Source organism: Aptenodytes forsteri, unplaced genomic scaffold (assembly GCF_000699145.1).
Source record: "Aptenodytes forsteri isolate BGI_AS27 unplaced genomic scaffold, ASM69914v1 Scaffold100, whole genome shotgun sequence".
NCBI lineage: Eukaryota > Metazoa > Chordata > Aves > Sphenisciformes > Spheniscidae > Aptenodytes > Aptenodytes forsteri.
The window spans coordinates 3,429,204-3,442,948 of record NW_008796216.1 but is presented as its reverse complement, the minus strand read 5'-3'; the positions used below and the strand labels follow the sequence as shown (position 1 = coordinate 3,442,948).

The 13,745-nt window shown below is 35.5% G+C and overlaps 1 protein-coding gene across 1 annotated transcript in view; it reads right to left on the bottom strand.

Annotated features, from left to right (window-relative positions):
- The window catches only part of CSMD1 (CUB and Sushi multiple domains 1), a 1,345,565-nt gene that overhangs the window by 320,595 nt on the left and 1,011,225 nt on the right, over nucleotides 1–13,745 (bottom strand). Inside the window, 2 exon segments of the mRNA XM_019474454.1 lie at nucleotides 969–1,157; nucleotides 11,048–11,235. Of these exon segments, the coding sequence (XP_019329999.1) occupies nucleotides 969–1,157; nucleotides 11,048–11,235 (377 nt within the window).

The window sequence follows — 13,745 nt, the reverse complement described above, 5'->3', positions numbered from 1 at the left end:
AATGGCCTCAAGTTGTGGCAGGGGAGGTTTAGATTGGACATGAGGAAAAATTTATTTACCGAAAGAGTGGTTAAGCATTGGAAGATGCTGCCCAGGGAAGTGGTTGAGTCACCATCCCTGGAAGTATTTAAAAGACGTGTAGATGAGGTGCTTAGGGACATGGTTTAGTGGGCGTGGTGGTGTTGGGTTGACGGTTGGACTCGATGACCTTAGAGGTCTTTTCCAATCTTAATGGTTCTATGATTCTATGATTCTGTGAAATACTTAGCTACATTTGGATCTTATTTTCTGTGGTTTCTATCAGAGGGATTTTGTAGCAACTACATAAGCATTCCATGAAAAAATTGAGTTGATTCTGTAGTTCACAGAAAAAGAACTTAGAAAAAAATCCAATGATAAAAAAGAGCACAGAAATGTTTGCTAGTATAGTTCAGCATTTAAAAAAATGTTTCTTGGAAGCTCTAGACAGTTTCATATTGCACATGCCCCCAAACAATTAATGAACAAACCAAAATTTCAGAACGAAAATATGTCAAGAAAATTGGCTGATGGGCCAATAGGCTGATCATGAGCTGTTTTGTTATTAAGCATCCTAAATTTTGAGCAATCATTTTAAAATTCAGTATTCTAAGTTTAAAATGTAAGTTAAGTTTATTGGCTTTGCTTTGAAAATATTAGTTTTATGGCACCAATTTCATTCACAGTTGAAGAGTGGCACCATCTGATAATTCTGATTTTTCTATTGGTGTATATATACCTGTAAATTTCACTGTACATTACAGTACTTGACTGAAAATTGATACAGAGATGTAAAGTATGGCTTTTTTTAAGAGTAAAATCATTTTTGAAAAGTATGGATCTTGGTGTAATTGAAGGGAATTAGTAGCAATGATAAGCGTAATTAGTTCTCAAAAATAGATTAACTTTCTTGGACTTTAAAGCTGCCATCTGAAGAACTTGACACTTACCATCACAGCTGGGTAATGCATGATTCCACTGATGGTTTCTTTCACATATGAGTGGTTCTTCATCGCTCAGTGTGTATCCTGGATCACAACTAAAAGTTACTGTAGAACGGATATTAAAGTTGTTACCATGGCGATGGCCATTCACGGGAATCCCTGGGTCGAGGCAGGAATCTGATTCCAGAGTAACACCTGAAACACACAGATGTAATTTATTTCCCCTTTTATTTCAGATAGTAAACAGAAAAAATCCCAAACAAAACACAAAATGAGTAATACAGGAGGAAGAAAGAGCCCCCAAAAGATACTTGTTAGCATTGCCTGAGAACTGATGTGGGATATAAAGCACTTTCTCTAGCTGCTGTCACTGACTCAGAGCACAGTTTTTCAATTTTCAGTCTCATAGAACAGAGAAGCCCAAATGTAGTAGGAAAAGATTGGAGCTTTGAAGTGTATTTTATCAAACAATGAAAAAAAGAGCCAACAAAAGCACTGAACATCTGAAACTACAGGAAGATATTAAGGTTCAAAGTATGAATACAAATTTTGCTAGTATATAAGTCATATTTGATTATTCCATTTCATCTATTCAATTTCTGATATTGTGGGACAATTCAACTTTCCTCTGCCACTTTAATGGTTATTTGACTTAGCAAAAAGCAGTGTCGAAAAACTGCAATTGATGAACTCAGAAACTACTTGTTAATTCCTACAGATACTATCCTATGCATCAAAACTAGAAAGACAATGAACATAGATCACACAATTGTATAACTCTTATCTGACAGAAGGAGTCTTTAGTAATTATGTCTTATAGCAGAAATTGAATAGTGTTTGGTAAATAAACCTGGAGCTATACACTTAAAAAGGAAAGAAAACCTAAAATTATCAAATGGAGGCTCATTAACCAAGCATTCTCCGTTATGCTTCTAGTGATAGCAAACAATTGTGGAATTTAATCATGTAATGAGCTATAATGGATACACACAAGGGAAACAAATAAAGACTGTCTATTGGGATGAAAGGAATTTCTTTTATTTTCTGTTCCTATGTGTGGTGGGTTGACCTTGGCTGTCTGCCAGTCCCCTACCCAGCTGCTCTCTCACTCCCCCTACTTCAACAGTGCAGGGGGAGAAAATAAGACAGAAAATAAGATTAAAAAGCTCATGGGCTGAGATAAAGACAGGGAGATCACTTACCAATTACTGTCACAGTCAAAACAGACTCAATTTGAGGAAAATTAATTTAATTTATTGCAAATTAAAAATATAATAGGATGGTGAGAAACAGAGACAAAAACTAAAACACCACCACCCCCTTCTTCCCAGGCTCAAGTTCACTCCTTCATTCCCAACTTCTCTCCCTCCCCACCCCTCCCCAAGCGGCATGGCAGGGATGGAGAATGGGGGTTGTGGTCAGTCCATAACAGCTACTCTCTGCTGCTCCTTCCTCCTCACACTTTTCCCCTGCTCTAGCGTCTGTCCTTCCCACAGGCTGCAGTCCTTCAGCATAAACCTGCTCCTGCGTGGGCCTGCAGAGGCTGCAGCCACACACACTTTTCCCCTGCTCTACTGTCCTTCCTTCAGCATAAACCTGCTCGTGGGCCTGGCACAGGCTGCAGCTTCCTTCAGGGAATATCCACCTGCTCTGATATGGGGCCCAACATGGTCTGCAGTGTGGATATCTGCTCCACTGTGGTCTCTTCCATGGGCTGCAGGTGAATATCTGCCTGAAGCACTTCATTCTTCTCTGACCTTGGCTTTTGTAGGATTGTTACTCACACTTTCTTTTCTTCACTCCTCACTCACCTATGCAGCATTTTTCCCTTTCTTACATATGCTTCCCCAGATGTGCCACCACCTTGGCTGCTGGACTCAGCCATGGTGGTGCTGACCCCCTGTGGTGGGTCAGTTGGAGCCAGCTGGAACCGGCTGTGTCTGGCACAGGGCAGCCTTGGCCCCTCCTCACAGAGGCTGCCCCTGCAGGCCCCCCGTAACCAAAACCTTGATGCCTACACCTGATACACTGTGTCATGTGCCTGGGTTAGATAGAACCTCTTCAGTGGATGGGGACATTGTTCCTTCTTCTGTGAGAAGCTGAGCATGTCCAGAGGAAAACCTTGAGAATGCTGGCTGTGGTGGATAAAAAGACAACCGAGAGTATGAAGGACACAGCCAGCATGAAGCCTGCAGTAAGAGGAAAAACTAGAAGCTGGCTGAAAATAGCAGGTAGCAAACACATAGTCAAGCCTCAGAGATAACAGAGAGACCTAGAGGAGCCTGTGCAGAGTTTTTTGCAACCCAAAAAGCCACTGACTTGTTAAAAGTCAGTATACTTCCCACAAAAGGGCAGGAAGTATATGTGTGTGGGGGGGGAACATTTATAAACAATTTAATGTTTGTTCTCAGGCAATTATTTTGATCTACTTTATTTTTAAAAATTATCTGTTGTGTGTCTGTTTAAATAACACTGGACTTTTGAGTTTAAAATTCCTTGTCGGCTTTTGGGATAAAATCTAGACATATCCACCTCAAAGGTCTGGCACCCATTGCATTAACTTAAGTACTTTCACATTAATTTTCACATTAATTTCAGTATTTCAATGATGGGTTGGAAAGAACACTGTAAATTGGCATGATTTCATGTGAGTGATGTCATCACTCATAGATGCTGTGAGAGCCTTGAGGAAGATTAGTTCTCATGAGGTCTTTAAAGATTTTATATGCTTCCTCACAGGTGACCTGAATTTCTAGCATGACTCTTTCCAGTCTGTTTTTTGCCAGAGGTTCCTTCCTCAAAGCCAACTGCTGACAGTATAAAATTCTCTATAGCAGGGCGTTATGCATTTCTTAGCTCCTTAGCCCTCTAAACACATCCTGAAGATGCTGGTCCTCTCAGCTGCCTATGTATCTATAACTGTTTCTGTGGAAGTTGTACTCTCATTTTTTTGCTTTTACCCTGCTTTATTTATCCAGGACTACCACACAACCTTAGGAACAAAGTAGAAGCAGTTCAAAACTAAGGAAAAAAATGATTTATCAGGGCATAAAGTAAAGGTTTTAGAATTATAGATATGAGGGTTGGAAGCAGGACTACAAACAAAAATATCATAAACAATAGTTTATGCAATAGCTTGCACAGAGAAATATTCCCTGTACCCTCCAGCTATTCTTATATCTCAGTTAGAATTCAGATTTGAAAGCTTATGATCTAGTTTTCATGAGGTATCCCTGCCACACTTAAATTCTAGATGAATAAGTTTCTTCTAGACTTGACTGCATGCTTTTAATGCAAATGTGCCATGTTAGCTGACACAGTGCATTTTTAGATTCCCTTCGCCTGGCTTAAATTGCTTAATATAGACTCAAAGAACCCTTTTAAGTCTATAATATTCTGCACTGTATTTGCCTTAAATAAATATTAATTGAGTATGAAATTTTAAATTTGATACACATTAATTTTTTTCAGACAAACTATACTTCATGTTTTGAGGTATGTTAGAGTAGATGGAGGTCCACAGTAGCGCTCTTAAAATTCCTTCCTCTTAGGGTACCCTTCCACCCCTGCCTCAACACATCAGCTGCTTTGGGATTCTCAGTCACATATAACAGGTAAATTCATCAGTTTCTTTTTGAAATGATAACTCTAGATTACGTTGACTATGTTGTTTCAGATTTTTGCAATGTACCAAAAGCTGTAGCAACCCTATGAACTTCCACATTCCTGATTGAAATAGTGGTGCTGTATAAATAAAAAAGTCAGCTCAGGCAACAGCTTCATTCTTAGGGGAAAATATTCAGTATGTAAGGTTTAGCAATCATAAACATAGCTGAAAAGAAATAATATTTCTTTGCTTCTTTGGACAAAGATTTGGGTTTTTTTTCTTAATAGGAGACAACATAAGACAAGCTTAATAATGGGCAGTACTGAGAGTCTTGACTACAAAAAGACAATATTAAACCATATATGAGAAATTCTGGCACCACAGTGATAAATTTTGGGCTTATGGTTGGAAAGAGTTGATTTAATACTATTCATAACAATTGGCTCAGTAAATATAAGATTAAAGTCTGGGTGAAAACTTTTCAAAGGAAAATGTTTTATGTTTCAAAGGAACGTAACACACAATCCAAAGTAAATGGCAAACATACAAACAAAAGATTGTGTACATCACTGAATAATAATAACTGTCATCCTCAAAACTTCACTCTGTCAATATTGACATTTCATCAAACATCAACCTATTGTTGTTAGCTATATTATATGTTTCATTGATTATTAAAATGCATATTTTGCAAACACTTAGAATTATAAGTGATTTTTAGAAACTGGTTTAATCATTAGATCCCATTAGATCTCTAAAGAGGAAATTAATTTGTTGCTGTAATGCCTGAAGCATACAACAGCTATACAGTTTTATATACTAGATATTCATATATATTACGCACCTATACTTTTCCCTTCACAGATCAAATAGTTAAAATCATTAGAAAAATGGAATATTAAAGTGTAAGACTGCTAAGGGATTGTCTAAAGAATGCTCATTGCACAAAATGGATGAAGAAAATGAGTCTAGTAAGACAAACAGAAAGCAAAACATGGCTGTGTGCCATAACCACTATGTTACCCATTCATGCTAGCTATGGAGCAGTTGTTGTGTTATTCAATGAATCTCAAAAATGTTTTGAACAATGGAACTGTTTCAGCTGGAAGCTGCAGTGCTATTCTTTGCCATCAGTATAGAATCATCCAGAAAATCAATAAAGCAGATGACAAAAGCAATTTCTTGGACAGTAAGAGGAATATTGCCTAATAAAAGAGTTGATCATCTAGGTAGGCTTATTCTAACAATTAAGGGAGAATAGTGTAAATTATCTTTGCTTTGAAAAATGACTTTTTTTTTTTAAAGAAATAGAATAGGTGCTTGCTTGTCAGAATGCAGTTCCAAGAATCGGAACTAATGGCTACACAATTAAATTAGGAGAGGGCCTATTCTCTGGCACCAGTTTCAAAGCATGACTCAGCTAACATTCATACAGATAAAATCTTGCCCACCTTAAATAAGACTGTTGCCTTTTGAGAACAGTCTCTGGCTGAAGTTATTCCTAGAACTATGTCCAGGTACTCTATGGGAAGATGCTAGCTGGCATGGGTCAAAATCATACAAGGGATTGTGCTTAAACTGTATGAATGACTGCAAGACTGAAGCTAAGACTCCAGAATTTCTAATTTACTGGATCAGATACAGCTCAAGTGGCCAGAAATGCTTCCCTGTAATTTTGCAAGGGTAGATTAGCCTCAAAGAACTGCAAGCCTGCTTACACACTTAGTCTCAGTGTTCTTCCAGCAGCTCTTAAGAGTCTAGCAGTGAGTGACTGCATTTGAATTGTTTGCTATCACAATACTGACACTAAAACAAAATATTGTTACATCACTAAAAACTGTGGTACAGTCAACAGATTTTTTAAAAATTGTGTTACAGAAATATTAATGATGTTATAAGGAGGTGGGGAAGCAAAGGTGCTTGAAAATGGGAAGAGAGAAGTGGGAGAGTGAAGGTAGTGGAAGAGGGGGGTAGAGAATGAAAGGGAAGAGGGGGCTCGTCCTATTACTACAAGAGCTTTTTTCGTTCCTTTTCCATATAAAAGTTGAAAAAATCTTTAAAGAATATCTGGAAAGTATTTCCAAGTGATAGAGCATAACGTAGTTAAATTTAGGAGAGCTCTTGGGTGCATACTATTTTTGTTAACGAGCTACGGAAGTAATTTAGAATGGCAGAACCAGCATGTCACCTCTGTCCTGCTCATTGCTGACAGGGAGCACTGGCATTTTAGCAGAATTCTAGACCAAACTCCAGGACTAGCTGCAATTCTTAACTACTAGGCACATGAGACTGTTATCATGCCTTCCCTCCTGCCTGCCAAGTCATCCCTTTTCCAGACTAAACAAGTACAGACCTTTCAATGACTCCGTATGTGTTTTGTTTTCCATAATAACAACCTCCTACTTTTTATAAACCGGGTCCCAAACTGGACACGGTATTCTCTCTGGTCATCAAATGAAGTGAAATAATTATTTTCCAACTCCTAGATAAAATAGTCCTGTAAAAAAAAATTGTCTTTTCTGTAATTATTTTCTTTTTTTTTTTATTCTATGATTAACTACAACAGCCAGAAGATTGGATTTTTTGCATTACTACTACATTTTTCTCTAGATTATTTATGTTCTGTGTAAAAACCATATCCTTTTCTATTGTATTTCTGTTTTCTATTTGTGCATATCATTTCTCCTTCCCCATTTATGCTTAGCATGTTTCTTTATAGAATGTGGGTTGTTTTTTTTTTTTTAATTTCAGACCAATTCTTCAGTTCATCTAGCTTGTTTTGGATTCTAGCCCTCTCTACCATAGTGCTTGCTATAATTGTAGGTTGGAATCATACTCAGAATTTGTAAGTGTTGTTATATTATCATCAAAATTGTTAATAAAAATATCAGATAGTTTTGGATCTAGGCCAGATCACAGTAGGATCCTTACAAATTTGAGTTAGACAGTGAACTACTAATTGCTGGCTGCTCTGTGCATAAAATTTTTCAAAATTGTTCACAACATCGCAGAATGACATAATGGTTGAGGTTGGAAGGAACCTCTGGAGGTCATCTGGTCCAACCCCCCTGCTCAAGCAGTGTCACCTAGAGCTGGTTGCACAGGACCATGTCTGGATGCATTTTTAGTATCTCCAAGGATGGAGATCCCATAGCCTCTCTGGGCAACTTTTTCTAGTGCTCACTGAAGTGCTTGTTGCACCTTTAATAATTTCATCTAGACCAAATTCTATATTTTCTCTGAAAGAGTTCTAAAAGCCTTATAAATGTCAACACAGAGGTGTTTCCTTGCCTTTCCATTCCCAAATCTACAAAACCAGTTAACCTGTCAAGAAAGAAATTAGATTGGCTTGACATAATCTGTTCTTATCAAATACAAATAATTTGTTCCCTATCACCTTGTTTATCAGCTTGAAACTAATATCTTCAAAGAGTGAAGATAAAACTTATGTCCTTAATCCTTCCGGTCCTCATTTAAAATCATACATGTTGGCTTTTCCCTTCCTCATATTTTCTTTTTTTTTTTTTTGCCCCTCCTTTCTTTGAAAGGTGTGTATCCTTCTGCAATTGTTTGAAGTTTCCCTACAGTTTTGAGTTTTCAGACATAATTTTCAGTGGAGTGAGGACTGCTTCTGCTTTGTCTTTAGGTATAGCACAGGGAATTTCAACAGTCCCTGATGAATAAAATATATTTAATTATCTCAATATTGTGTAGTACTGTCTTCCCATATGCTATATTCTTACCTTGTAAATGTTCCCTTAATTGTGTTAAGTACATGGTCAAAATTAAGCTTTTCTGTAAATGTTGCAAAACAGAAACAGAATGTTTAGTCTTCCCTGTGACATCTGATGTTTGCTCAAATTTTTATTAAGTAGTGATTTATTTTTTTCTCTTATTTTGAATATATTTATAGATATTTTTTGTTACTGTCATTCTGTCTTATGCTTCTGTAACAAATATGTTTTCTGGATTTTCTGATTTTATCCTAAGAGGTTTGTGTCATTCTTTGATGGCCATCTATAGCAATGTTTGACTATATCCAACATTTACATGATTAACTTTTGGTTTACACATCGTTAAAAGGGATTTTTAAATAGCTACAAGAATTGATAGTATTTTTTCTTTCTCTCCAAAAAGTACAGTTTGCTGTTCACCTTAAAGTCATCCCTTTTTAAATTACTTTAGAACATTCACCTATCAGTTTCTCAAGTTTGGTGAAGTTTAGATTTCTGAAAACCATCAACTTGATCGCAATTGTGTTGCCTCATTCTTTCATTTCTTAAGCATCATAAACTCTGCTATTTCATGGGCACTTTCACAAAAATTGCCTTTCTTATTCAGGCTCTCTATTAGTTCTTCTTATTAGTCAGAGTAAAATCGACTGCTGAAATAAAAATCTTCCCCCCCAACATTCTAAAAACTTTTTCCAGTGAGTGTGTCCTGCCAGTGAAAAATTTACGAATCTTTTCTTCACATCCAGACTATTCACAAGGATTATTTTTTCTTCAAATGAAGAAATGTAAGGAAGTACTTTGTTTCTATGTTATCCTTGCTAAAACTTATCGTGGGCTGTCTGAATGATGTTGACACTTTGTTAAGTCCATGAAGAGTGTATATTTATGGATCTAAAAAGTTCTTTTCCAAACCCAAAGCATTTACGAATCTTTTCTTCACATCCAGACTATTCACAAGGATTATTTTTTCTTCAAATGAAGAAATGTAAGGAAGTACTTTGTTTCTATGTTATCCTTGCTAAAACTTATCGTGGGCTGTCTGAATGATGTTGACACTTTGTTAAGTCCATGAAGAGTGTATATTTATGGATCTAAAAAGTTCTTTTCCAAACCCAAAGTTAAACAAATACCTAATTTTATACACTATGAATAAAGTATTACCTTTATCTTTTTTATTATCAAGAACATTTCATTTAAGGAAAATCACAACACTAATTTTACTAGATCTTTTTAAATGATCTAAAAGGAAAGTTTTTACAAAGATGGGTGATCCTTGACTTTAAAGAATTTTCCCTGACTATGTAAGAGAATTTGAATGTTTATCAAATACATACTGATGTACATGGTAATATGGGATGATTACTGTCTTGATGCATTTCTAAGCAAAAAAAGATACCATATACCCTTTTAAATGTTACTTGTACAGAAAGAGAAAGATGCTTTATTCAGGGAGTCAATCTGCTCAGAAAGAGCCTGTGAAACAAAATTTTTCGCTTTTGTTATGACTTTTAAAATTGGAAATATATTAGTTTTTTATATAAAAGGCTTTTTTAATATTTTATGCATGGGAACTATGTGTAAAAGAAGATTAAGACCATTTACTAGCCTTTTGTCATCTTTACTTGTTAAAGATCTAATCCAATTTTAAGGTTTACAATGCACTAATCAAATTTAATTCTGACATTTTATCAGACTACCTAGAGAAATAGCACTGGAAAACTAGTGTCATGTGTAAGAGATATTAAATTTTTCAACAAAGATAAAAAGTGAATATACAAATATTGCTCTAAATAATTTAATAATTAGACCTTCCTCTTTAAGAATGTGTAGCACAAATATTTTATTACTAATTGTTTTAATTTTTAACAGAACAAAAGACATCTACCTGACAGGGGGCTTAAAATAAAACACAAAATTACAAATATTTAAGGACTGTAATACAAAATGTAACAGCAACATTTAGATCAAATACAATCAGGGAAAATCAGCATCTGCATGTAACTCATGCAAAAACCTACCTACTCTTCCTTGTCTTTACATGATTTAGCAGCCTTGCAGTTTACCATACTATTGTCTGTTCAGCTATTACCACCATGTCTGAGCCAAAGCTAAAAGAAGCTATGCAGAATTTCCAAGTTATGATGTAGCTATGAAATACAAGTTTAGGCACTCATTCCAGATGCAATATGATAGCAAATTTACTGCAATCAGGTTAGTTTCCAGATAAGAAAAATTGATAAAAACAATGTTATTTGTTTAGCATAAGCACACTAAACACATAAGCTCTTTTTATTCAGTACTTAAGTGAATGGCTATACTATCATATAAAGATCAGTATGACTTAAGACAGTTTACTATATGTCATTTTATGTATCGAATTTAAAAGCAAATGCTATTACAATGATTCTATAGTTCACAGGGAGATAATAATATGCATTTATTTGCATTTTATAATCGAGGACCCAAACAAAAAAAGGACAATATCTCTTTACCCATAAGGGCAAGTTTCTAAAATTACTCTTCGTTTGGTTAAACATCTAGGTCTATAAACAATCTGAATTATATACAGGAACTCATGAAGAAAAAATTTCCAAAATGAATTAATAGTTTCAGAGTTATCTGGTAGTACAGCACAGAGTAAACATAATTTGTTCTTATACAAAAATAATTGCTGAAGTTTATTAACAAATTGAATGTTATTTTCAAAATTAAATAAAAATCTATCAGAGAAATATCAGACTTACTCTCATAGTGAATTAGGAAACCAATGCTGGAACGACTGTTGTCCGTAGTGAACAGCAGATACATGTAATTTCCAGTACTGATAAGGAACTGGGGTGCTTGTGTTCCATGGTATTCTCCAATTAATGGTGATGAGTTAGCTGGCCCATCTCTGATTTCCAAAGTATCATAATTAACTTCAGTCTGAAATCTGAAAAGGAATATGCAAATCATGTTGTAGGCAGAGGAATGATGTTATTTTCTTTAACTGTCAGAAATTCAACCCATGTGTAACTGATTAAGAATATCATACATATAAAAATTTGCATATCTACGGATCCATCGGTGTATTACTGAAGATAACAACTAAGGAAGGTTTTACACATATTTTTCCTTGCTTTGTTGTGTCTGGTATCAGATAAAATTCATAACAGATGTAATATACTTCAGATCAACTATTTGACTGGGCTTCAGAAAGACATTTAGTGGGGAATCTGCGTAGAAACTGCAAATTCTGCGTAGAAAACTGCAAATTATCTCAAAGAAAACTGCATTATGGAGATCCAATAAATTTCTTGCCCTCAAGCTAAATAATAATTGGACATCTTCAATAATATTTCATTATTTCATCTCAATAATTTCATTATTTGATATTTGCTATTTGGCAAAAGCTGTTTTACATATTCAGCTGTTTAATTTTTTATCCAAAGATTTTTTTCTAACATAGTTCACTACTTTTCTTTTAAATAATTTTGTCTTATGAAGTAAAGCAGTACAAAAATACTAAACTTAAATCAAGCCCTCATTTTGAAATTTGTTACAGTTATAATAAGCAGAATTCCTTAGTTTATCTGTTAAAGAGACAGATAATAAGACAAGAATGGACAAAGAGAAAGAAACTAGTTGATTTACAAGAACAAATGTCTTTAAAATCAACTGCAGAGTCAATGTCTGTGTTAATCACTAAACCACATCACATTTCTTCATTTCATAAAGGATGCCTATGTGTGCAGTCATCCACTACTAGTTGTTCTTAAATGAAACAGCTGAAATCTGCCCTTTCTGTAGATGAAACTTTGACCGGCATTTTTCAAATGAGATGTTTTTCAAGACAATTTGTGCTTATATCAGATACTCTTGCAAACTGCAGCATTTAAACCTTGCACACATCAATTTTCCTGTCAACAAAGTTTGTGCTATTACACAGATATCTATACTGGTCTAAATATATTTGGCTGCAAACCCAATATTCTGATTTTCATAAGATGTTAATCTTTCATAGCAAGTATAAAAAATGCTTTATAGAAAGTATAAAAAAATGTTCTGAGATTTTCTCTTCTTTTCCCATAGGGCTTATTAGTTCAACTTCTGAGAGCAACAAACTGTGCCCCTATGCAATACAACAGTTTTTTCAGAGTGAATGCCCTTAAGCTGTCTTGCCAATATGGGACATGTTTAGTGGGTCTGGAGATAAGAAACTCTGTTCTTGTAATTAAAGAAAACTGCAAATTATTAAACATTCAGAAAAGGGGAAATATATGGGACATTCCTTCAAAATGTAAATAAACTTCATACTTTGTTGGGTAATGATGACAGAATGAACAAGTTCCCCAGCCAGGCCATTGTATTTTACAGACCAATTAGCATTGGTCATGTAAAATCATCTTCACAGACACATCAGTATCAGTAACAGCAAGTATTTAGTAGTCTCTATAGTTGTTCTCTCATAATTCCCTGAAAACAAAAGCACATTCAGAAATAGAAAAGTATTTGCTTAACTTATCAAGCTAATGACTGCTGGAAACTGACAGACCCTTCACATTGTTCCCTCCTCTTCACACAGAAAACTCTCTAGATTTATGGTGCTTTCAACCAAATGACCTACTCTATTTGGATATGTTGGCTAAAACCCAGATGATTGCTTTCACTGCTATCTATCCACTCTGACAGTGGAATACAGGGCTTGCAGGCTTGCTAATACATTAAGCATTGTCAGGATCAGTCTGGCAGTGAAGCCAGCTAGCATGGAATGGCCTGCATCCTTACTATTAAATACATCCTTTAGCCTCTCAAACAGGGAGATATTATTCAAATTTCCTATTATGAATGGTTGCTTGCCCACACTAACTCCTGACCATACTTGATAATTATTTGGGAAAATGCTGGTTGGCAAGCTCAAGAAGTATGTTCGAGACTATTTCAACAATTTAACTGCACAAACACATGAGTTCTTGTGTCTGGGAAGGTTCTCTGATTCTGTTTAATTTACCAAAATAGACAGTCACAGAGGACATCACTAAAGTACCTGACAGTTTTTCAGTACCTTTCCATAATTTCAGAGATGATACATTGATTTACCCTGCAGCAGAATGTGGAAAACAGACAGATACCGCTAGGCTGGTTTAAATACTTTATTTGTACCCATAATGAATGGACTCAAGGTCAATAATTCAATAGTTCAATTATTTTGATAGTTATGTTTGTGAGGGAAACTAATTAGGAATAAAGTGCACTCAGACAGCAATTGCAGTTTTCTTAGCAGAGTGATATGATTTCTTGATCGTACTCCTGATCATACTGATCTCCTTCTATGACAAAGTGACCCGCTTAGTGGATGAAGGAAAGGCTGTGGATGTGGTCTACCTAGACTTTAGTAAAGCCTTTGACACCATTTCCCACAGCATTCTCCTGGAGAAACTGGCTGCTTATGGCTTGGACGGG